The sequence below is a fragment of the Triturus cristatus genome, chromosome 9 (genome assembly GCF_964204655.1).
Source record: "Triturus cristatus chromosome 9, aTriCri1.1, whole genome shotgun sequence".
Classification (NCBI taxonomy): domain Eukaryota; kingdom Metazoa; phylum Chordata; class Amphibia; order Caudata; family Salamandridae; genus Triturus; species Triturus cristatus.
Window position 1 is genome coordinate 376,458,239 of NC_140592.1, and position 26,882 is coordinate 376,485,120.

The window sequence follows — 26,882 nt, forward strand, 5'->3', positions numbered from 1 at the left end:
CCAACAGCTGCCTGAAGCTCACGCCGAGAAGACAGAGGTCCTCGTCCTCTGTACCACCCCTTCTGCATGGGACAGCACCTGGCGGCCAACCGCCCTTGGAAGCCCACCTACCTTCTCAGACCACGCCAAGAACCTCTGCATCGTACTCGACTCATCACTCACCATGAACCGACAGGTCAACGCCATCACCTCCAGCTGCTTCAACACCCTCTGCATCCTCCGCAAGACCTTCAAGTGGATCCCCCCTGACTCAAGGAATACAGTCACCCACTCACTCATCACCAGCAGACTCGACTATGGAAACACACTCTACGCCTGCATCAACAAGTCCCTACTCCGCAAACTCCAGAAAATACAGAACACCGCCGCCAGACTCGTCCTCCGCATCCCCCGACACGAACACATCAGTCAACACCTACGACGTCTCCACTGGGCCCCCGCGGAGAAAAGAGTCACTTTCAAAATCTTCACTCACGCCTACAAATGCCTACACAACAACGGACCCAAATACCTCAATGACAGAATCAACTTCCACGTACCCAAAAGAAACCTCCGATCTTCCAACCTCGCACTGGCCGAAACCCCGCGCATCCACAGAGCCAGAGCAGGCGGAAGATCTTTCTCTCACATTGCAGCCAAGACCTGGAACTAGCTACCGGCAGACATCAGAAGCGCCCCCTCCCTAAACACCTTCAGGAAGACCCTCAAGACCTTGGTCTTCGGTTACACAGATCTGCGCCGCCCCCCCAACCAGCGCCTTGAGACCCTCACGGGTGAGTAGCGTGCTTACAATTCCCTGATTGATTGATTGATGTCCCTTTCTTGCATTAACTATGATATTTTATGCAATACCCTTTTGTCCTTGAGCCTGGTGCTTCACAGCTTGATGTCCCTCAGTGAGAAATTCCCTCTGTAAATATCCCCTTTACTTGTATCTGCCTGTTCCCTCATTTTTCCTTTGCCACCTAAGTTTTAACATCTCAGGTTCTCTTTCCCTAGTGCTCCTGTTCTCTGATTCTCTGTGGCTTAGAAGTCCTTGCCATTGAGGCTCTGTTGCTGGGCTCCCTCTGTTAAATGGATGGATGCAACCTTGCAGACAGAGCTGGCATAGACCGGTTTCCTTCTGCCTTAGATGAGCCAGCTGGCGAAAAGATGAAGCATAGCTGGAACTCTGATGATAATAGGAGTGTATATCAACTCAGCAAGTCCGATTCAGATCAAGAGCTGTTAAGAGGTTGGGCTGGAGGGGGAGCAAGAGGATGAAAGCATAAGCCATAGGCTACCAAACTTTATTAAGAGAGAGACCCTAGCACCTGGACCTAAGATGCTTACACTGTACCCAGAGAGATAATAAGAACGGTGATGGATGAATACATGCATATCTTATGATTTTATATAATCTTATGTGGAATAGTATGGGGCTGGGTAGCTCATGTTGGTGCATCAATTAGGAGTAGCATGGATGTACTGGTTGTCAGCCTTGTTTTGTTCAATAGGGCACTTTTTCTTGTTTCTTTTCTTCTAGTTCTTTTGAGATTTATTAGTATGGCAAATTAAAGTTTAAAATAGAAGTACGACTGATGCATTTAGCATTAGGCTTACCTCAGAGGAGTGAGGGTGAAAATATGGAGCAGTTAGTACGAGAGAGTTCCTGCTGGGAAATTGGATTCTGGCTGATTATCTGGAAAGCTGATACTGTTAGGTGGCACGGATTCACTTTATGTTGACACACTAGGCAGCTGACTTGATTGACCAGCCTCACTCCTTATAGTGAATTACTGAGTGGTGACCGGCTATTTCAAAAGCTCAGAAAAAGAAATGTATATGCTGACAAAGGAGCCTATTTTCAAGGGGCTGCTTAGTGATTGGTCTTTTCATGTGCTGGGGTTTTCCTGGGGTTGGGAAGACAGTGCTACCGCTGCCTTTTAATCCGTTTGGGTACGGGCTTCAAATTTCTATTTCTATTTTCTTTGTCTTTTGGCGTGTCATTGATTATTTATGAAGCTGTACCCCTATTATGGCGGCATCTCATACACTCAATCCTACACGTTTGATTTGTTTGTGCTATAGAAGACCAATGCTGAAGTCTTTTTTTTATTTTTATTCATTTATTTGTTTCTGTAATTATAAATTAAATTAAATAGATGCCATAATAGAATGTGAATAAGTGTATGTAGTGTTGTGTGAGTTTATGATGACGGTGGCTCCTGATTGTTTCTGCTCGAACTCTTGCGTCATAGTTCTGCGTAGTGACGTGAATGAGGTTTAGAATGTTGAATTTGTGGTAACACGCAGAAACATAAAGACGTGGTATACGAAGCTCTGTGAGTGATGTAGTCATTGGCTAGTATCCGGTATGGGGAGGGTGCTAAAGTATAGACGTTCTTTTGAAAATGTAGAAGAGAAACCCTCAAAAGAGATAAGTAAGAACATATATAATGAAAGGCTCAAAGAGAAACCTAAAAGGAACAAGGAACAGGGAATTGGGTAAAGACTTATCCATATATTTTCCCCGTTTCCTTCACAGTGAGTAGTAATCTTATTAACAAATGGTACTGGCTGTTACATCACAGATTCTTTGTTGCTCAGTGTTCCTGATTGTGTCACGTGCTGATTATATCTCCTTATTCTTTCTACATTTCTAGTTAGCATGACAGCGATAACTGCTGTTTCTCAACTAACATAATATTTTAATGACTTCCAGATTCCTGAAGTAGCAAAAAAGGACAAAGCTGGTGCAGATGACCCTAAAAAGAAGGCCAGCAGTCCAGCTGATAAGTCTGCCAAGGACAACCCAGGATCACAGGTTTGTTGAGGTTGGGTCTGATTGGTTGTGGTGGTGTAGGTATCCAAACATTAGTGTTTACATTTTTTCATCTGGTATGGTTCGCCGAGCTAGGAAATCCAAAATGGCATACAGAAGGCAAATGTGCTGCAATGTTAGGACGTAAGTGATAGGATTATTTTTAACCATCTTTGGTTTTATATAAGGTTGTGTTCCACTCAGTTGCACTTTAAATTGAGTTATGATAGTGGTAATGGCATATTTACAACAAGTGTTAGAAAAGCCAATAGGTCTGGAGTTTGCCGTCAGCCGGTTTTATGTCAATTCTTGCTTTGTTTTTTCATGGTTTTCATAAAATGTTATTGTTCAAGAAGCAGCCAGGCCTTCATCAATCCAAAGAAAAGAAACTTTGGCTGCAGCCAAACCTTTTTTTTTTTGGTTTCAAAACAGCAGACATTACCATAGAACTCTATACCACTGAAAGGAGCTACTTTGTTTGTGGATGTGCTCCTTGTGTGTGGCACCATGCAATAAGTCATAGTAAAGTGACTGTAGTGGGCTGGCACATTGCCCTTTGTTGCATGCTGGAGTGGTTGGAAGAAAAATGTGAATTACATAATCACAGACTAATATGTGACACCTGGTGAAAACTTGTATATGTAAGTATATTATACATATAACTTTTAGTAAAATCAAAAGGTTTTGACTAACGGAGACTTAAAAAATCAAATGGGCTGGTAGTGGGTGCCAGCCTCTTTGCTTTCAGAAATAAGGCAAGAAGGAAGGAAAGAAATTAAGAAACAAAGGAAGAATGGAAGAGAAAAGAAGGAAGGAAGGAACAAAAGAAAAGAGGAAAGAAAAGAAAGGAAGGGCTGAACAAAGGACCAAGAGGGAAAGGAGAACGAAGAAAAAGAAGAATGAAAAGAATAAAGAAAGTGGAAAGGAAAGAGTAAAGAAAGAAGGAAGGAGGGACAGAAAGCAAAATAGAAGGAAAGAGCCAAGAAAAGAAAGCAAGAATGAAGGAACTAAGAAAAGAAAGCAAGAATGAAGGAAAGACAGAAGGAAATAAGTAAAACGAAGGAAGGCAGGAAAGAAGGAAGAAGAGATGGAAAATGAGGAAGGAAGGAACGACAGAAGGAAAGCAAGAATTAAGAAAAGAAAGGAGGAAATAAGGAAGGGATAATAAAAGGAAAGAAAGCAACATGAAGGGATGAATGGATATGTTATGATTTTAAATAATGTTATGTGGAAAAGTATGGGATGGGGTAGCTCATGTTGGAGCATCAATTAATAGTAGCATGGCGGTATTGATTGTCAGTCATGCTTTGTTCAATGGTGCAGTTTTTCCACTAGTTATGTTGGGATTTATTTGTGAGGTAAATACAAATTTGAAATTGAAGGGATACCCCGATGCATTAGGCTTACCTCAGAGGCATGAGGGTGAAAATATGGAGCAGCTTGTAAAGAGGGAGTTCCTGGTGGGGAATTGGATTCTGGCTGATTAACTGCAAGGCTTGTACTATTGGGTGGGATGGATCCACTTTATGTTGACACTCTAGGCAAGGGAATTGATTGTTCAGTCTCACTTTATATTGGATTACTGAGTAGAGACTAGCTTTATCAAAAGCTCAGAGAAAGAAACATACATTCTGACGAAGGGATCAGATTACAATTTTATGGCACCTGCACTTAAATAGAGAGGTTTTTAGGTAGCTGACAATCCATTTGATGGGCAAACAGACTTCTAGGCATATCAGCAAAAGTAACTTTTTAACTAATTTAGAACCGGGTGTGCAGCATTTGATTTAGTTGGAGATGTTTTCAGGGGGATGCTCAGTGAGCGCTCTTTTGACTTGCTTGGGGTTCCCTTACATTGAAGAGACCTCTGTCCATTAATCAGTTTGTGGACGGGCTACAAATTCTATTTTATCCTTGGCTTTTGGCATGCCATTGAATAATTATGAAGATGTATCCTTTGTTATGGTGGCTTCTCAACCACCCAATCACACACGTTTGTCTTTTTGAATTTTGGAAATCCAATGCGGAAGCCTTTTTTTAATTAATCTTTTTTTTTGTGAACTATAAATTCATTAAATGGGTATTATATTAAAATGTGGATAGGTATGCAGATTTTTAAATTCATGGTGAAATAATTTTGAAAAGCAGTAGTCACTTTGTTTTATAGAATATGTTGTGCATTAAATAAGTTTCTAATATTATTAGGATATAATTGAGTACTGCCATTATTGCCATTATTTTCAAACTGCTTTTACTGAAGTATAAGAGATATCTGGATACTTCATATGTTACATGAGCTTGCAGTCTGCTATCAAGTTAGTATAGCTAAATTTATAGTCTTAGTATTCAACGGATAAAAAAAATGAGCAACAGCCAAATAGTCTAAAAGAAGAGGATAGAGACGGGAGTAAGGCAGGTGCAGAAATACAATTGTTGCAATGGTTTGTAGGATGACGACAACAAATGGAAAATAAAGGGGGGTGATGAGATGGGTCGTAAGTTGGATATTCTGTTTTGGAGTACAAGTGGCCAATGGTTAGTGCGAAGTTGGAATTTGAGAAAAAAAACTCGGATAACTTGCAGTCCAGTATGGTCTACCCAGTTCTTAAAAACCCAATTTGATGTAAGTTTGATATAACCAAGTGTCTAAAAACCTGATTTGATTGCCTACAAGTTTTAAGTTCTGAACTCAATAGAATGTAATCACTTTACCTGTGCAACAATAGAAACGGCAGTGCAAGGCTTGATCGGACCATACTTGTAAGTTAATGATAGTTGCTCAGGTATTCAGCAGATGACTGATTCAGAGGTGATTGTCCTCATATTTTAATCAAGAAATGGTGAAACACAGGTTCTGCTCCAAAATGTAGATGAAAATAAGCTAGAGATACAAGGTCATCGCACTTTAATTTGATCAGTAGAGGAGATGAGGGATGATTTGGAAAATGCTGGTAAGTCAACGTGTACAAAAAACCCAAATAAACAAGCATTAGCAAATGGAATATGTCTCGTAACACATCGTGTTCAGTGCAGTACGTTTGACTTATAAAAAGCTTGCTTTAATGATCAGAGATGCCGTTTACTTGGACAACTTTCTCCTACAACTTTTGCAAGTATCACACATGCTGTGACATACATTTCAGTAGATTAACAATTGTGAACATTATATTAATACCATTTTAACTGGTCCCAAGTATAACATCTCTAAATAGCAGTAAGGGTACCTCGAGGAGCCTATTGAATGAAGAGGACCGTAGGAAGCTGGACTTCTGTTTACAGATGTCCACTTCCCCCCTCCCACCCCCCCCTTCTTTTGCCCCCATTTGAACTACTGGATGCTTACACTCTGACAGCGCACTTAAGCCTGCTAACCAGGCTCCAGTGTCGGTGTTCTTTCACCTAAAAAGAGGAAAATGCTAAATTGTAACCCAATTGTAGGAAGTTGGCTCTGTATATGGTATACCACTAGGTTTCCCCATAAGTGTATAGAGCTTAATGCATTCCCAAAGTGCTTTATTTGTGGTAGTATCAGCGAGCAGCCTAAGTCAGTAGACGTCTTCAGGCTTTGCTGCACGGCGTCTTCTTCATCCTTCTTAGGTCGGCAGGAACTAGTTTCAGGGTCTGAGGGAGCCCCCTAAATACTAGATTTAGGAGCTTTACAGGGGAGTAGCAGGTAGGGGCCAATGGGTCCCTTACCTGGGGCGACTGCACCCACTTCTATGCCATCCTCCTGTGGTAGAGGGCATAGACCTAGCGCTGACTAAAGGGTTCCCGTCATCTTCAAGATGGAGGGGACTGAAAATTATGCTGAACTTCCCCTCCCACACATGAGGGGTGGAGTTGGCGAAGGGGGACACACCTATTCGTTCTAAGTTTTCCTCCGGTTCGCCCACCCAAAGTGGGGGTCTGAACCTGTGGAAGCCAGCTGCTGATAGCTACAGAGGCTGGGGTTGTCTTACAAAGGAGGCAGGCCTTTGAAGTTTTCATCTCGCGCACTGTGCCCATCCTAGAGGAGGAGGTGTGACACCTCCGCCCAGGATGTGCTTTGTTTCTGGCCTCAGAGAGCGGAGGGGTCTCGACCCAGGGGTCCAGAAATATGTCTGGTGGTGGCAGGCTGAGTACGGCCGGTCAGAGACCACAGCAGGGTTGGTAGGTTTTCAGGAGGCACCTATAAGATGCCCTCTGAATACATGGTTTAATAAATTTCACACTTTCATCAGTGTGGATCTATTAAAAGGAGCCGTTTGACACCAAGCACTCGTGGTTTCAGTGAAGCCATCATGGTGCTGGGGAACTCGAGGTGTCGAGTTTCAAGCCCATGTACTCTCAATGGGTTCCCTGGCAATATTTTTATCTTTTAAGTGACACCAAAATGAAAGAATTCCACTCTAGGGAACCAGAGAGATGAATTTTTAAATTTTTGTCACTTTCTAGTGCTTAGAAACCAACAGTGCTCCTTTTAGTCATTTTGTTTGCTCTGACAGGGACACATTCACCTTTAGCAATTGTTCTGGAGGATTTCTCACCACTGTTGTGCAGCCTTCTCCAGCAGACAGGGTCCAGTTAGAACTCCTTCCTGAAGTTCTTGCGGGTCCCAAAGTATCCAACACACAATCCAAGGTTCTGGAATCTCCAAGAGGGTCCTTGAAAGCGTGAGACTTCAATTCCCGCAATCCACTTGAACAAAACCCATACAAATCCATTGGTAGTACTCTAGGCTGGGGATTCTTTGTGGTGATGTCCAGGTGAGCTCTGTTAATCTGTTGCTTGCAGGGAGTACACTCTTTAGTCCTTTTGAAGCAGGTTTGATCCACAGGGCTGCAGTTTCAAATGGTGCAAAAAGGCGCAGTCAGAGTCTTGGCCTTTGGAAATGCACATCAAAATCTTCAGTGCAGACCCTTCTAATTCTCTTGAGTTTCAAGCAGCAGATCTGAAGGGTTCTGCCCCTCTCAGATACTTCTTCCAAGTTCTCTGGGTCAAGTAGGAGGTCACTCCTGACCAATGATAGCAGGGTAACTCCCCAAGGGTATGACCACATCCTGTAGAGTGTGGCATTATTTTGTCCCAGAGTGCACCAAATCCTCCAAATTCATAATGGCTGATTTTCCAGCAGGGAGTTAAGAGCTGGTTAAACACCCCCCCCCCCCCCCCCCCCCCAGAATGGCTAATTTCCATAGACTCTCCTCCTTGCATCTGCTCATTCCTTCCTTAATCCTAGCTCTGGCTTGGGGTCAAAAGGGTAGAGTGGTAACTGACACTGAGGCCTTCTCCTTTCCTTTGAAGACCATGGTTTACGACTCCCCCTGCTCTGGCATTCCTGTGTAGCAGCAAACTGCCCTCCCAGCAGAGCTGGTTAACCCCAGGGGCTCTTTACCACCTCTTCAAAGCAGCCAGACTCACCCACTTAACTCTGACCAATCAAGACAGATCACTGGAAGGCTGATTCTAGACCTACAAACAAGAAAGTTGTATAACTTCTTTTCTGTACATTTTAGGAGACATTCAACAATATCATATTGTTGGATTTATCACTACCATTCTGGGAAGTCTTTGAATGGAAGTAATATCATTCTCCTATCAGGAGTTATTAGTCAATAACCTCTTGCCATGTTAACCTATGTGGCATGGGATTTGCAATGGGAAAAATACTTGGACCATTTTTCCAGCACCAGGCCTTATAAAAACATATTTTACAAGTACTCCGCCTATATCTACAGGACCCCAACCCCATAGACCAACTAGGGGAGAGTTTAGGGGTTCTGAACATGTAGAAATATTGCAGATCCTCCCTCCAAAGTGCTCCTAGCATCAAAGTCGAATTTGGGCAGCACGTTATCACAATGTGGGGAGTGAAATGTGAAATTTCACTTAACCCAGGGCATATAAAACTCATTTTATAAGGGTCCACCTTAAAAATACCTGCCCCCCACCCCTGAGACACCTAGGGGAGACCCTGGAGGTTCCTAATATGCCAAAACATTGTAGGTTATCCATGTTTAAGTGCCCCAAACACAGAAGTCGAGTTTGGGCACAATTTACTTTTTAAAAGCAGTCCTGCCACACAGAGCCACTTTTAAAAATACCCCAGGCTTCAGCAGTGCACACATGCAAGTGCAGAAAGGTCTGCTGGCCTCTAAACTGCCATGCCCTATTTATACTAGGGACTGATAGGTAGTTTCGATCCCCCTGCCCTAATATGTACTCTGGCCCTATGGGGTAGATCATTCTAATTACAGGGGTGCCCCAACCCTTAGTGTACCCTAGTGTATGTAGATGTTTTCACTGTATTCTAAGTGTATTCAGCATAGCACTGGCCCTGGGCCTGGTTAGGCAGAGCCCAGGGTCAGTCACAGTCAGTTACCACCAGTACCAGTCAGCAAAAAGTTGGGGGGTGCCCACGACACAGGATGAATTTGCAACACTAGAGCATTGCAAGTGAACAAGCAGCCATGTTAAAGGTATGTACTGGGCACTTGTCATTACAAGTAACCCAGCTGCACTGAAAACAATAGTTTTTGGTATCAAACACCTCGTCTCAATAAATCTATACTGATTCCCTAACAGATTTATTATGACATGCACCCATAGAGCACCTTAGAAGTGCCCCCAGATAACATACTAGTCCTCTAGCGTGCTGCGTGACTGGTATCTTCCAGCCTGTCACCACAGACAAGTTTCTGCTCCCCTGTAGGTGAGAGCCCGCGCTCTCAAAGGCCAGAAACAATGCCTGCTCCAGGGGAAGGTGTTCACACCTCCTCTAGCAGGATGGCTAGTTATTTAGCATATCAAGGCCAGAGGCTTCAAATGTTCTGCCGCCTTTAATATGCGACCCTGGCTTCCCGCAGTCCTGGGGAACTCCACCCCCCTGCCCCGAATCCCATTTGGCAGCAGAGCAAGCGGGAAATTAATTAGCCAGAAGGCGTTTCACACTTGTAGGCTAGGCACACCCCTAAGGTGGGCTTCCTGAAGTGGACAGTCGAAGAAAAGTTTCACCATCTTGGTTTTAGTGAAACTAGGAACTCCTGGTCAGGATTACTCCCACTCTCCACAGGAAGTGGTCATATAGGGGGTGTAGGTAGCCCATGGGCTACTACCCTACACTCCCCTGAACTCAGTATTTAGGAGTCCCTCTGACACCAGGAACTCAGATTCGTAAACTGGAAACGGAAGAAAGGACAAAGAAGAGTCACTGTTGTGAGAAGAAAGGTCCTGCACTAAGATTGGCGCCAAACCCTGCCTGGCTGCTTGCACAGCAACAATCGCAACAAGCATTTTCAATGCAATAGGTCTCGCATTTGCGAGAGTTTAAGCTATTGGCATTGTAAATGACAATGCCTTTTATTTACCTGTTTTGATAATTAACACATAAATAAAAGGCTTTGTCATTTACAATGCCAATAGCTCAAACCCTTGTAAATACGAGACCTATTGCTTAGAAAGTGAAAGCGTGCATGGCGCGCCGAATGTTGCAGGAAAGCATGCCGTGCCTGCAGTCGTAGAAACTCATTAAAGAAAATAGTGCTTACAGACCAGGTGCTTTCACGTTCTTTGTTAAGATAAAGCTATATAAAGGTTTATATGATCAGCCACAGATCAGGTAAGTATGAGTTATTACCAGCCTGTGTTCAGTTTTGTGTTAAATGCCAGGTGGGTTATTGGTGACTGAGGGCCAGACACAAAAGTGGGGAGAACTCCACCCTCAAATGCCATGCGTGAGTAAATTCAACGTAAATGGGTTGGACGTTGGTCCAGGGTTAGGGGGTATACATGAACTGGCGGCATAAACAATTGGCGGTTGAAGTTTGTGAACTATTACCTGTATTATAACACTAGCAGCGGTTAGACTGTCACGTGGTTTTAGGCCACTCCCTATTTACAGTGCTAAGTTAGCTCAATCACGTTAGCTGTTAGACAGCCATCTTGTTGCTTTTGCTGCCTTTGCACCCGACACTGTTGTTACATGTTATTCATTTGAGAAATGCAGACTCGCTCTTGTCTCAAGTGAATGTTATTTATACATCCTTAACAGTTGCTAGTGCCCTCATCGAGTAAAGAACTGTTCTAGGACACTAGACGGTGCCGGCTGATTGTGTTCAGGGTGATCGTACCACTGTTTAGTCATAACATGCACGCAGCTGCAAATACCAGAAAGTCGTAGGCTTTAATATTACAGCGCAGCATTTTGTTAGGGCATTCGATAGAAGAGCTGAAGCAGAGAACACTGAGCTGATCCTGTGATGTGATACACCTAAGCTGATCTATACGGTATGGGGTCCCCTATGCAAGCCTATGAGACCTTCTAATAGTCTAATAATATTTTATTAGTTGCTAGAGAAAGGAGGGTGGTTATTTTCCACTGTCATTATTAATATGATCGCTCCTTTCATTTTCTATGGTATTGTAACAATGCTAATGGTAATGATCTTAACCATTTGTCTGCTTATGTTAGCCAAAGTACTGTATAACAGGACTCGAGGTTTATGAATAAATTCTTTAAACTTTACTGTGTCTTAGTTATTTTGTTGTGGACTGATATATAAGTGCAAACGGGTATTTCGGGTTCCCACCATTCCTGAGAATAACTAAGTCGCATGTTCTGGGTTGTCTATACATTGGGACCGCCGAGCTAAATCTCAGATAACGAATGTGACACTAAGCTAGTCGGATAAGGGGTTCTTCGTTCTGAGGGGAGTTTCTGGTACACCACAATTCTCTAAGGTTCTGGTTTCCTGCGCATAGTTCTGTGCATACGCAGAATCACTACAACATGGCGCACCTAACGTTTGGTCTTAATATCTGTGAAGCCTTAGTAGTGCTTTTATTAGTCCACAACGCCCTCACTCTGGTTTCCGGATAACGGGAGTGACGGTTTAACCTACCTAGGTTTTAGGCTATAGGTTCTTTCAAGCTTGATAATAAAAAAGGTTACACTAATCTAAGCCCAAGTGCTACTAAAGATCTCGTTGTATCTTCTTTTTAGTCCTGATGGCGGTAGAAATTCCCGCTCATAGTAGGGTGTCTCTACGTGCTCATTTGAGGACGTATGGGGTGCCTGATGACGGGATGGCAGTGGTGTTTGTCGTAAGTGCAAATGCCACTTACCCTTATGAGTTGTTTTACTCTTGGGTTACCTTTGAGGCGGTGGAAGATGTCGATAAAACGTTCCACAAATACACTGCTACGCAGGTGCCTCTTCATTATACCCCATATATGGCTTTAGAGATTCCTATTTCAACCTGGCAGCACACTATTTGGTTTAATGGCGCCCTCCCCCACACGGTCACCCCGGCGAGACTGGGTCCTTTGTCTATTGAAGGAGCTACTTGGCCGGACATACACCTCATCCACGCTACCTAACGGTAGGAGTGGATAGCTTACGTATACTACACACAACCCTGATTACGGTCCATAGGGCGTTAGTGCAGTATGTGTTGCGCACTATACAGGTGGGGGCACCTGTAGTTGCGGGACACGGGGCTGATCACCATCATGCGGTGGTGATCAGTCCTGTAATGGTAAACGCGGTTGTTGGCAAGCGCCCCCAGAATAAGGATGAGTATCCTTATTGGCTTGCAGAGAAATTCGATCAACTAGAAGCCGTGTTTCCTAACACTAGTCCTGTGGAAAAACACAGGATACTCACTATTACTTTGCCGAAAGAACTAGTCCCAGACATTGTCGATTGTGACAATTGGGGCAAGGTCTTTGCCGCGACCTATTCGAAGTGCTAAGGCACTACGTCTATGTCGGTACTACCTTCCGTTATCAAAAAAGTCCAGGACGACCATGGTGCGGAAGCAGCTATTGAGTTGGGAATGCGGCTTATCGACAGCTTCGATATAGTATGTTCCATGATTATGGGAAATCTCAAAGGAGATGCCATGCAGTTTCAAGTGGGAAACATGATGGCGCTAATTGCGGATGACGATAAGCCGAGGGAATTTGCAAAAGTTATTGCAAAAGCCTATAGGATGGTTGGACGTAGTGCCCTAGGCGTGAAACCCGTCATCAAAATTCCTGATGTAGTACAGCACACTAAAGGGAGTTCGTCTACAAAAGACGATAAACCCAACTTTCCAAAACAAAATTGGCGAGCTAAAAAACAAGATAAACAGCAACAGAAACAGGAGACTCGTCCTGCATCCCCTGTTCAGGCGTATGTTGAACGCACTTATGATTTGCGTGATCGTTCTCGTATTAAGTCACCTGATCGGTTTCAGGTTCCTGACCAGCGCTCTCCTCGTTCTTCACAGGAAACAGCGGCTTCACACTTTGGTGGAGGAGACCGTGGGAGAGGCCAGGGTGCTCAAGGACGAGACCAGCCCCGACAGGCGGACGGAAAAGGCAAGCAGGAGGATTCTGCACGTCCACGTCCTCCGTTTCAGAAAAAGAAAGTTGCTGCTATCTCAGCGAAGTATGCCTCAGATGGTACGGACACAGCTTCTGAACATGAAATGGGCGCTGACGCTGCTAGACAGCGCGGCGGAAGTTACAGTAGTGCGGGGAGCACTGCGTCCATTTCTGGAGGCGACAGCAACTAAAATCTATGTAACAGTAGAAACTGCTGATACTCGCGTAGCCCCCCCTGAGAGTTTATTTGACGTAGTCCTCAATATTGAGGGTGACATACAACGAAAAATTAACGCGGTATTTTGGGATAATCTGACGGCCACCTATGATATACTATTGGCGGAGAAAGATTGGCCCCCGGCTTTCGTTCTAAACGCTCCAAGGGGGGAAGAAGTCATTCTTCCTTCTTTTGGACACGTAGTGCCCAAGGAGGAGTCTAAGAAGTTGGCCGAGGAGTGGGCGCGGGTGCTAGCACCTGCGTTGTATCGTAATCAGGTGGGGTGGGATAGATGTTCTACCCTCCACGAAATTCCATTGCGGTCCGACCCCCAGCCTCAACCCCAATACCCTATGCGTCGAGAGGCTAGGTCTCACGTCGCGTCTATCCTTGAACAATTGGAATATCAGGGAGTAATTGAAACGTGTGTGTCACCCATGAATAATCCTTTATTCACTGTAACGAAGCCTGACGGATCGTACCGCCTAGTTTTGGATTACCGGCACTTAAACTCGCACTGCCGGAATTGTGCGGTACAAAATACCCATAGTTCGGCTCTCGTCGATAGTCTTGTGAGAAAGAGCTTCAAAACCACACTCGACTTGTCCAATGGCTTTTATTGCCATAACATATCCCCTCATAGTTATGAGTGGACCGCTTTTACTTCGGGTGGTAAACAAAAAGTGTTCAAAAGGCTTCCAATGGGCTATAAAAATAGTCCTGGGGTATTTGCTGCCCGTGTGGTCTCTCTCTTAGAGATGGTAGACCCGGAGGCATACTCGTACGTCGATGACATCTACTTAACAGACGACGAGTTGCTTCCACACCTTGCTCGCGTGGACAACATAATTACTATGTTTGCGGACTTTGGTTACAAGTTTAACTTCAAGAAGTCCCACATTGCCGAGTACACAGTTTTATTCTTGGGGTACGAACTCAACAATTAGGGCCGCGGCTTGGCTCCGCAGTTCCTTGAGAAATGCGCACGCCTTCGTATCCCTGCGACACTGAAACAACTACAATCATTGCTGGGCTTTCTGAATTTCGGTCGTACCTACATTCCTGAATATGCCCAGCGTATCAAGACACTATATGCCTTGGTGCAACCTACTTTTACCAAATCTTGCTGGCTGCCAGAACATTCGGCTGCATTGCACTCTTTGCAGTCTGACCTTCTTACTGCGAAATATTTACAAACTCGTGATAACCACACAAACCTGGTCATAAGAATTGTACCGGGTGTGGAGGGGTTCACGTACTTAACATACAATGAAGGTGACACAGTCCCCATTGCTTACAAATCTCATTTATATACTTCGGCTGAAATGCGTTTCTCCACTGTCGAGAAAGTTTTGACAGCAGTTCAGATGGCAATCCTGAAAGAACGAGCGCTATCACAGGGGAAACGCATGATGGTGGTGACACCATTTCCTGCCCTAGAGGCAGTCACTAAAGCAAGTGTGCCGAATTCTAAAGCTTTGCATCCAAGGTGGATACAATGGGCGACCTCCTTAGCCTCGCCTGACGTCGAATACATCTTTGACGCAGGGCTACAGACTCAGGAGAGTTTGGAGTATGAATTAGTTCATCCGGCTCCACTTACATTGCGCCCGTTGGAGGAGTTCCATTGTGTCATATACACTGATGGGTCCGGGCAGCCCGCAACTGGATCAAGGCACGCTTATTCAGCGGCTTGCGCAATTGTTGTTGGTACTTTCGTGAATGGTGAATTCGTACAGGATGCGGTGCATACGCAGACTTTGGGTGATTGTACCGCACAATTGGCGGAGCTTAAAGCTCTGGTGCTTGCACTGGAGTTTGCTGATTACAGAGTCACAACTCTTATAGTGAGTGATTCTTACTATTGTGTTCAATCTTACAACGACAATCTGATGTTTTGGATCGCGAATGGATTTCGTGATTCAAAAGGTAGCACAGTGAAACATAAAACGCTTTGGGCTAAGGTGGCTGAACTAAAAGGCAGTCGACCCCTTGTGAATGTTATTCACACTCTTGGTCACCAACGAGTTGGCGTCCATGCTGTCGGTAACAGTTTGGCTGACGAGGCAGCTAAAACAGCAGTGGCAACATACTTAGTAGCAGCAGTTACAAGATCCAAAAGTAAGATCGATGATGACATCTTGGCAGCCATTGCTGCTTCAGAGACTGGGACAAACTTCCCTAGGGGTTTCCCGTCTCGATACCATTATCACTTAAGTCCTGATAACGTCCCGTTAGTGAGGATTAGTGATGTTGGGGATAGAGTTATTCCCAATTCGGACTGCAGGCCTGCTTTGGTACAAGCTGCTCACGAGGGTGTTGCGTCAGCGCACGCCGGAGTGTCCGCAACTGTGTCACTGTTGCAACAGCGTTATTGGTGGTACGGTTTGTACAAACATACGCGGACTTATGTCCTCAATTGTGGTATTTGCCAACAAATAAAGCCATCTACGGCGGCGCGTCCACCACAAACGCAGCTGCATATATCTAATCAACCACTAGCGTGTGTTTATTTAGATCACTGCGGTCCTTTTTCCTCAGACACTGCGTACAAGTATATCTTGGTTGCAGTAGATTCGTGCACACGTTTTCTTTGGGTGTGGCCACACAGGAGTGCTGACGCCAGGACTGTTATCAAAGCATTGCGTGTCTTTATAGGGAGTTTTGCATGTGGCACCCTTCACTCTGATCAGGGCCCTGCGTTCGCCTCAAAGGCTTACAAAGAAGCTATGAGAAGTTTGGGGGTCCAAGTCAAATTTTCGTCTCCATACCGGCCTGAGGGCAATAGTGTTGTGGAACGAATGAACCGTGACCTAAAGCAATCATTGACAGCCAGGGTGTTAGGTACTGGCAAAAACTGGCTAGCCCATTTGTATGACGTCCAACGTGCACTTAATAATCTCCCTAGAAGGTCTCTGGGTGGGAGGACCCCGTACATGATGCTCTTCGGGGTTCGAATGTTTGTCCCAGACCTTGAGGGTCTCGACATGGCGGCGGCGGCCGCGCCTTTTGACTTAGATGACCACTGTACTGTCTTACAGAATCTTCAAGGAGCAAGAGACACTCTAGCAAAAGAGCACATATCCTCTACGTCCGAAGCTGGACTTCAGATTCCGGTAGTCGGCTGGCTACCCAGAGTTGGTGATCTGGTTCGTGAGAAGGTGGAAAAGAAGGAGTTTGGCCCCTCTTATCGTGCACCAGTGCCGGTGCTTGGAGTTGAGGGTACACGTACAGTTGTTTTGCCTCCACTTCCTGGTCACAGAGACAACAGGTACATTTCAGTTGACAATGTCAAGCTACACAGGGTGGCCGATACTCCATAGTCTGACACCTTCAGTTTCTTGCCCTTCAATGATGCGCAGTTCTGTTGTGGTTCCACCATCTGACATCGTGCCTGGGGTTGCCATTGAAATGCAAGTACTTTCTGATTCTGCTGTGTCACCTGCGGATGGTGATTTGCCAGATGATGCTGAGTATTCATATCCTGCTGATGTTCCATTGCCCCTTTTGCATTCAACTGAAATTATCCAGTCTAATTCTTCCTTTGGAACTGAATCATTGACTTCCACTGCCCCTTCCAAATTTTCAAAATTCTTTGCCTGGTTCAAGAGACAATTTTTGGTTCCCCCCTGGATTTACATTTGGCTGGTGCTCATTTGCATTTTTTTGTTCATGTCCATTGGCTTTGTGGTGGTGTTTTTTAGGCTTATAAATGGACACTACCTGAATGAACGTTCTACAATTAGATTAATTAATGGAACTTTGGCCCCACATTCATCGTCACACATCATGAAGAGGGACCAGACCTTTGTGAACATCACCGCCTGGCCTGTCCGTGATGGAATAGCATGGGATGCAGTTAAATTTCAAATTCATGGGCCCACGGAAGTGATTAATGTACCATCTGTATATCGTGTTTCTATGGGTGATGTGGTAAAACAGAACATTCGATCTGATGATTGGGATGTAAAAACTATAGAGACACTATTTTCTGATTTGAAATATTATGCCGCATTTGATGCTGAGGATTTGTATTTGAATACTGAAAACTATGCAGAGCAGTTTTGTTATCAACATTATGGTACTCATTTTCTTCATAGGGCTAACACATTTCGTAGTTTAGTCAACTTTACTCAGTGGGAACATTGCCCTGCCCCGATGATTGGTAGTTCAAAAACATTGGTCGAAAAATTTTCTTATTTTTCGGATTTCAGTGTATCCAATAATGCATCCTTTTATTTTAAACTTGGGGACGAACCTATTTCAAAGGTGCGTTTGACACACACTAAATTGTTGTTTTCTAAGTCCTTCATGGACGATTTGGCAATTGGAGGATATGACGTTTGGAAAGATGCTATTGATCTCAAATCGGTTTGGGGAACTAAGTCTTGGCAAGTACAAGGCACAGAAGCTTTACATCGTGCCTGCCTCATCCCAAACCACATGTTATTTTTAAATTCCACAATTTTTCAGACAACCTGTTTTGGATTGGCTATTTCTAAAAAATTAAATTCTCCCTCGATCCCGGATCTGAGTGCTTATCCTGGTTGGGAGAATCACATAGATCTGTCACTTACTATGTTGCAGTCTTTGATTTCCAATTCCACCTTCAATATTAGTGCATTGGACCTTAAAGGTTGGTTGGTGTGGCAGAGAAGTTCGGATACCTGTCAACGTAGATTTTTGGGTTTGATTCCCGGGTACATACAGGATAGAGTAGACCCTCGTTTTCTGTCCTCACACACTGTCACTACCTACTCGGTAGGTAAATTGTGCCAGACATGGTTGCAACATTCCACATTAGATTCTGTTAAAATTCACTTGTCACGTTTGCATGACAAAATTGATTTGAATGATTTTGTTAAAGGTCCCGCATTGGGAAGATCTAAAAGATGGGTGTATGCTGTTTACAACGAGGTTTGGAAGTTGTCGCAGATTGAGGCTGCTTCCAGGCTCCGTGCTATTGACCAGGCCAATATGGAAAAAGTATTGGCAGTAATAGATAATATTATTAATACCTTATCTTCGAGAATATATACATTGGATAACATTGTTTCATCTGTTGTAGATATTGTCCAGGAAGATGTGTCTGTGTTATATCATGGTCAAAATCAATTACGTTCGATTATGCAATTTGCTTGGACTTTGCAGACGTTAAAGGCGGGGAAAGTGCCTTGGGATTACATGAATATTTCTTCTTTATTCCGCCCATTTAATCTGACAGCAAAGCAGCAATTCATGTCCATGAAAGATGCCACGTATTCACTACTGCATATAGAAAAGTTAGAACCTTTGCCTTTTTCTGGGGCTGAGTCTGATTATGCAGTGTGGCTCATCCATGGGATGGTCACTCTCCCAATTTCTATGTATAGGTTTAGTTCGTGCATGAAACATTACGCCTTGGGCAGATATGAAAAACTTGGTTCTGCATTCTTGCATGAAGTCTGGTCTCTCCCATTTACATATCGATGTGAGAGGAACGGCAAAGAAGTTTATTTGAAGGGTGAGGAGTGTACGACTGCTCCTGATCATTCCGTAGTGTGTAGACATATCCAATTACATGGATCGTGTAATATGAATGCCCCTAATTTAGCTTGCGTATTGAAGGGCATTCCTGTGCCAGTTATAACGCCGTCATTTGCGCTGCTTGCTAATGGTAGTTATCTGCTTTTAAATAGTGAGGCTTGCTGTGGGATGTTAGCTGGAATTCCCTATATTGTTTCAGTTTCACGAAGGGTAATTTGCTGTAATAACGTGCTTTTCCCACCCCCGCAAGGCCGACTGGATATATCCATCTGGCCGACGATTCCAACCTTGAACGCAGAGTTCAATAGGATGAGCAGAATAAGGGCTCTTTTGTCTCAAAAGGAGGTTGCGTTGACTTCGTCCCGTGAAACATTTCTCCTTCAGGTGGCGAACACTCGCACGGAAGTTCAAGCTCTTTTGAATACTGACCTCCCCCTGCATTTTGGCACATTAATACTTACTATCTTCAATGCTTCTTCCACGACTGGTCTGGTCCATTTTTTTAAAATTGTAGGCTCTGGCCTTGTGACGTCTTTCCAGTCTATCTTTGGTATAATACCAGCTATTTTTCATTCTATTTTTTCTGGGGTTTTCGGAGGGTTTCCTCTGATTCTCGCATTAATTGCTGGCATACTCCTGTTGGTCTGCGCTCTACGCTATGGATGCACGACTTGCGCTACTCGACCACGGATTCAGCCTGTTCCATCTGCGTAGCCGGATGTGGGAATCCTATGGGACTTTACCACTGGCTACCTTGAGTGTCGCTTATGGATTATCCTTCAGGTTCCCATTTTTCACTTGTGTACAGCCTGTTTTTCACTGTCTCGAATGTCCATTCCAATGGGCTCTGGATATGTGTTTGTCAAACTTGGTGTCGCCTGACCTGGATTTTGATCGACTGATGTATCCCTTAGTGGTTCATGAGTTTGACTGTTCTGGAGTCGGGTTTATGGCCTTGGGTGCGGTGCATGGAGTTCTTGGATTATGGGATATCGAGAAGGCAGCAGTTGACTTCCTGGCACGAAGTTACATCGAGATGCCTGCTTCTTGTCCACGTGGAGTACTTGATACTCATTTCCCTGTGGAACACGTGTGTTCTTTTTCTTTGCTGAATTGGATGACAGACAATTTTGCGGATGACTCCAATGATTTTCTACTGGAAGCTGCGGCTGCATATGCTGCTTATACTTTCCTACATTGACAATTGTGCTCACAATGTCTGATGACGAGTCAAGTGGAGTAATTTTTTTCCCTCTTCTGTGAGACGATCGTTGGCCTCTGTGGACGATGGATTGTGTTTTTACATATTTTTCTCTTCGAATTTGTTTTTCCCTCTCATTTTCTGAACTCACATTTCAAGCTCTTTAGTCTGCATCGTTGATCTTGAACTCTGCGTTCTGTTAAAATATTCGCCCCTGGTTATACCGTGGTTCGATCAAAGGGGGATGTCACGTGGTTTTAGGCCACTCCCTATTTACAGTGCTAAGTTAGCTCAATCACGTTAGCTGTTAGACAGCCATCTTGTTGCTTTTGCTGCCTTTGCACCCGACACTGTTGTTACATGTTATTCATTTGAGAAATGCAGACTCGCTCTTGTCTCAAGTGAATGTTATTTATACATCCTTAACAGTTGCTAGTGCCCTTGGTCTGTACATCGAGTAAAGAACTGTTCTAGGACACTAGACGGTGCCGGCTGATTGTGTTCAGGGTGATCGTACCACTGTTTAGTCATAACATGCACGCAGCTGCAAATACCAGAAAGTCGTAGGCTTTAATATTACAGCGCAGCATTTTGTTAGGGCATTCGATAGAAGAGCTGAAGCAGAGAACACTGAGCTGATCCTGTGTTGTGATACACCTAAGCTGATCTATACGGTATGGGGTCCCCTATGCAAGCCTATGAGACCTTCTAATAGTCTAATAATATTTTATTAGTTGCTAGAGAAAGGAGGGTGGTTATTTTCCACTGTCATTATTAATATGATCGCTCCTTTCATTTTCTATGGTATTGTAACAATGCTAATGGTAATGATCTTAACCATTTGTCCGCTTATGTTAGCCAAAGTACTGTATAACAGGACTCGAGGTTTATGAATAAATTCTTTAAACTTTACTGTGTCTTAGTTATTTTGTTGTGGACTGATATATAAGTGCAAACGGGTATTTCGGGTTCCCACCATTCCTGAGAATAACTAAGTCGCATGTTCTGGGTTGCCGAGCTAAATCTCGGATAACGAATGTGACACTAAGCTAGTCGGATAAGGGGTTCTTAGTTCTGAGGGGAGTTTCTGGTACACCACAATTCTCTAAGGTTCTGGTTTCCTGCGCATAGTTCTGTGCATACGCAGAATCCCTACAACAAGACGATAGGGGAGAATCAACAGATGCCAGATTCCGAGAGCAGGCTTTGGTGGTGTTGAGTGATGTTGAGGTGGTAGTGGTAGTGGTGGTGGTGGTGGTGGTGACTGGTGCTGAGATGATGCTGAGGTGATGCTGATTGATACTTAGGTTTTGCTGAGTGATGATGTGGTTGTGTACTATTGCAAATGCGATGTTGAGTGATACTGATGTGGTGTTGAGTGATGATGTGGTGCTGAGTGATGCTGTGGTGGCGCTGAGTGATGCTGTGGTGGCGCTGAGTGATGCTGTGGTGGCGCTGAGTGATGCTGTGGTGGCGCTGAGTGATGCTGTGGTGGCGCTGAGTGATGCTGTGGTGGCGCTGAGTGATGCTGTGGTGGCGCTGAGTGATGCTGTGGTGGCGCTGAGTGATGCTGTGGTGGCACTGAGTGATGCTGTGGTGGCACTGAGTGATGCTGTGGTGGCACTGAGTGATGCTGTGGTGGCACTGAGTGATGCTGTGGTGGCACTGAGTGATGCTGTGGTGGCACTGAGTGATGCTGTGGTGGCACTGAGTGATGCTGTGGTGGCACTGAGTGATGCTGTGGTGGCACTGAGTGATGCTGTGGTGGCACTGAGTGATGCTGTTGTGACCCTGAGTGATGCTGTGGTGGCACTGAGTGATGCTGTGGTGGCACTGAGTGATGCTGTGGTGGCACTGAGTGATGCTGTGGTGGCACTGAGTGATGCTGTGGTGGCACTGAGTGATGCTGTGGTGGCACTGAGTGATGCTGTGGTGACACTGAGTGATGCTGTGGTGGCACTGAGTGATGCTGTGGTGGCACTGAGTGATGCTGTGGTGACACTGAGTGATGCTGTGGTGACACTGAGTGATGCTGTGGTGACACTGAGTGATATTGTTGTGACCCTGAGTGATGCTGTGGTGTTGCCGAGTGATGCTGTGGTGTTGCCGAGTGATGCTGTGGTGTTGCCGAGTGATGCTGTGGTGTTGCCGAGTGATGCTGTGGTTTTGCCGAGTTATGCTGTGGTGTTGCCGAGTGATGCTGTGGTGTTGCCGAGTGATGCTGTGGTGTTGCCGAGTGATGCTGTGGTATTGCCGAGTGATGCTGCGGTATTGCCGAGTGTTGCTGCGGTGGCGCTGAGTGTTGCTGCGGTGGCGCTGAGTGTTGCTGCGGTGGCGCTGAGTGTTGCTGCGGTGGCGCTGAGTGTTGCTGCGGTGGCGCTGAGTGTTGCTGCGGTGGCGCTGAGTGTTGCTGCGGTGGCGCTGAGTGTTGCTGCGGTGGCGCTGAGTGTTGCTGCGGTGGCGCTGAGTGTTGCTGCGGTGGCGCTGAGTGTTGCTGCGGTGGCGCTGAGTGTTGCTGCAGGTGCGCTGAGTGTTGCTGCGGGTGCGCTGAGTGTTGCTGCTGTGGCGCAGTGTGATGCTGTTGTGGTGCTGAGTGCTATTGTTGTTGCGCCGAGTGATGCTCTGGTGGTCTTGAGTGATGATGTGGTGGTCTTGAGTGATGTAATTGTGGTGTTGAGTGATGCTGTGGTTAAACTCAGAGTGATATATTATAACTGCACAGTACTGTAATGAGACCGCTGGAGAGTCTCCTTGTTTCCTGTGTAGTTTTTTACATTCTGCAGGCCAAATAGGAGCAAAATGGAGGATCAAAAACGAAAGAGAAACAATGTAATAAGGAATGGCAGATGAATGTCAAGTGAGAAAGTGATTGAAAGAGAAGAGAGAGTGAGAGGATAGAGAATAAAGAGTAGAGAGAGATAAAGAAAGGGAGAGAAAGTGACTAAAGGGGAGAAAAAGAGAGAGAGAAAGGGTATACATAGAATGAAGGGTGCTTATGTCGCCTTGTCCTGTATTAGCTGCTTGTTTCAGGAGACAGCAGTGCACGAGGGGATAACAAATGCTGTCGTTTTAAAATACACTCATGTAACATAGAATGTGTGAGAATAGATAGCTTTTAAAAAAAGTTTGCTAAATAGATTACTGCCTTGAGCAACAACAAAAAACTGTTATTTAATGATTATAACTATACAGCGCTGTAATAAGACCGCTTGAGAGACTCCTTGTGTCTGGTGTGTAAATGTTTACAACCTGCAGTCTAAAGAGGATGAAAGTGGAGGAGCAAATACGAGCGAGAGAGAGAATGGAAGAGGGAATGGCAAGTGGAGCTCAAGTGCGAGAGTGAGTAAGAGAGAAGAGAAAGCGAGAGGAGAGAGAATAAAGGGGATAGAGAGAGAGAAAGAAGGGGAGAGAGAGTGAATGAAGGGGTTTGAAAGAGAAAGGGGTGAGAGAGAGAATGATGGGCTAAAAAAGAGAGAGACAGGAGAGTTAGTGAAGAAGAGAGAGAATTAGAGAGGGGAGAGAGAGAGAGAAGGAGAGAGACAAAAAGAGAGTGGGGGGTTGAAATAGAGTGAAGAAGTAACGCGGCAAAAGTAACATCCAATTTTACTTTGTCCTTTGCTTGATTAATCCCCCCCCAAAAAAAACAGGGTGAGACAAAAATACAGTTCAGTTAAGTAAAGATGACCATTGTCTGTAATGCAATAATCAATGTAAAATCTGCACTGCACACTGACATTTTCTGTTACAAAATTGAGCCATCAATGCAGCAAAGTCTTTGTAAAGGGCTACTACGCGAGTCTAGCGGCCCACGCTCTCTTCTCACTGCTGACTAACAGACTGGACTGCACAGCAAGCCAAGCCTCTTCCAGCAGCTGTTCACTCGAACGCAATGTGTAGACCAAGAACCCCATCTGACTTAAGGCCCTGCTCCATCAACTGGTAGAAAATAGCTCGAGTACTGCCTAAATCTGCAATTTACTGAGACATAAAACCCACTCAAACAGCCCCACAAAACTTTTACTGGTCCAGAAACACCTCTCTTATGTAGATCCTACACATTTCTTTTACGAATCGCAAGAACACCGTCAGTGTCTACAGACAGATCAGGCTAGCTCAGAACTAGGATTAAAACCAATTTGTGATTGGGACGAGTTCAATACTGCGTGAAAAAAACAACCTACTAACTAAGAAGCACACGGTCACTTCCACGCCCGATCTCAAACAAGTTGAAAATGTGCAGGATTTTCTACCAATTCTGTTGCCACTGCAAATAAATATTCTTTGCCATCCTAGCGACTGCAGGCCATGTGGGGAAAATAGTGGCAACTTGATGATAAAACAATGCTTTTGACACAGTTGCGACTATGCAATTGTCAAGAAGGATAGCAATGTATTCAATTTGCGATGGGGGCATAACTGTTGGAGGGAAAATTAAGGCTTTTTTTTCATCTCATGGGAAAAACAGTACACTCTGGGTTATTCCGCGGTTGCTAGGCAGAGCTAGAAATTTTCAAAAATAGAATGTATGAATTCGATTCTCTGTGCTTTTGGAAACCAAGGGGTTCATCCAAGTAGATAGTTTTAAAATCCAAATGACTCAGATACAATATATATTTAGCACAAGCATGAACAAACATGTACATGTATTTCCTATTATGGAAGTGGGGTTACTTTACCAGGTTTTAAGAAGATGCACACTTACCCCAGGTAGCAGGACCTCTGATAGGGTGAGCGACACTCCCCCCGTAGTCGCTGTCCAGGCTGCGGGCGCTGAGTTGCGTCGACATGGTGGGCGACTAGTCGATGTAAGGCATAGTCTCCCCGACCCTTCCTGCGCCAGCTTCTGCTCCTTGGGCCCATATGCGTTGTAACCCTTGGTGCCGTAGTTGAAATTTGCGAGGCGGAACAAGAGAGGCCCGTGAGCGCCTTCGATGAATACCGACAAGGAGGGAAGGGAGGCAGGCGCTGGGCGCCGTTGGTGGGCAGACATGGTGCTTGTGTAGGGGGGTGGATGAGTGTAGAAGAAAAGCGTTGTGAGGGAGAAGAAAGAAGGCTAACGAGAAAAGAAGCAGAGAATGAGATAGAGCATAGCAAAGAAGCCGGGGGCAGAAGTAGATAGAACGGTGTTAAGGGAGAGGCACGAGGAGAAAGACAGCTGGGGGGGAAGAGAACGGCAAGGAAGAATGAAGGGAGAAAGCGAAAGTGAGGGGGACGCCAAAGTGAAAGTGATCGCGTGCTGCGGAGGAAAGACACATGGCGCTGCGCGCGTGCACGTTCACGTGCACTGAAGCTTTAGGCCACGGCAGCACTTTGAAAAGCCCGTATACAAAATGTTTCCGCCAGACCAGCGCATGCGCTGGATCAGGCGAGACCTAAAAAACTAACTCGTCCAAATCCTTGCAGGACTGTTCTCACCTTCAGCAACCAAGCAGCATCTCCCCTGGGTGGAAGGAGTCAGCACCCCTGCATCTGCAGACACTGACCGCATTGACCCTGTACTTCGTTTTCCTGGCCATCGGGCCCACCGAGGGAGCAACTCGCCAGGAGGAGGTTGTCGCGAGTCTAGGTGGTCAGCCCAGTCGCTTTCACCAAATCTCGAGACACTGACTCCCCCAGGAACCTCTCGGCACCAATGCCCTGGGTACTGGAACCCTTGCATTTACCAAGGCTTGTTGCGTGTCCAGTCACGACACCACCGACGCTAACACCGACCTGCCAATGAGGGACTTCATTATCCACGAGGCCATCATTGAGAGTGGCCTTGCAGCCCTGTTTTCTTTCCCTCTCTACGTCATCAAAGCCAAGTGAGAGCCTCTGACTATAGAGATCTGCTGGAGAAACACCTCTGCACCTGAGCCCCCCAGCCCGGGTTCACGTAAACAGACTGTGTGTTCCTGTGCTCCAGAGACCCTCAAGAGCCGAACCCCCCTCTGGGTACTGCCGGAGTTCTCCCCAAGTCCCAACTTGAATCATTTCTTTTGCTGCTACTTCTTCCATAGACTTTAAGATGTAGCGTTCGAGGCTACCTACACAACCAGTACCTCTGCATCCAGACTCATCAGGACAGGTTAAACTGAACTGCCTGTGGTTTCTTGGATCTTGGTACCAAAGCACCATTAGTCCTAGAATGCACTCTCCAAAAACGTTTGCAAGTATATCTATGCAGTGTATGTTTCTCCCATAGGATAACATTACTGTGTTTGAGGCTCATACCTCAAAACCGTTATTCATTTGAATTTTCTATTTCTACAAAAATCTATATCTCTGAAAGTACTTATGTGATTCCGATGAGTTTGGTGCCTAAAAATATATAAAAATCTGTGTATTTTTCTAAATTGATCTCTGATTTTCTTTTTGAGTGTGTCTCGTTTATTTTCTCTGTGTTTACTACAAATGCTTAACAATACCCAATGATAAGCCTAAGCCGCTTGACCACACTACCACAAACAGCGCACTTGTAATTATTAATTTAAGCCCTGTAAACCAATTAGTCTAGTCTGTACTTTTTGCATGGTGTGCCATTACATTGGCACTACCACATAAAAGGCCAGCTTCTAATAATGAAAATGTTTTGTCTTTAAGCACCAAGATCTAACAGAAATATATAATGAGCAGTAAAAGGAGGGATAAATATGAGGTTCCACAAAGAATAGTATACAAAATATTTTTCTTCACTGCCGAATTATGTTCAAGAGCCAGAAACAATCCCATTTCTCATATGAAGGAGGATAGTAACTTAGGTTTTAAAATGCAATTTCTCAAAGTTATTAGCTTAGTTGTTTCTG

The 26,882-nt window shown here is 44.9% G+C and overlaps 1 protein-coding gene across 1 annotated transcript in view; it reads left to right on the forward strand.

Annotated features, from left to right (window-relative positions):
* The window catches only part of LOC146797983 (transmembrane protein 87B-like), a 416,123-nt gene that overhangs the window by 144,159 nt on the left and 245,082 nt on the right, over positions 1-26,882 (forward strand). The window contains exon 7 of the mRNA XM_085625212.1: positions 2,705-2,806. Within this exon, the coding sequence (XP_085481338.1) occupies positions 2,705-2,806 (102 nt within the window). The remainder of the gene's footprint in view (positions 1-2,704; positions 2,807-26,882) is intronic.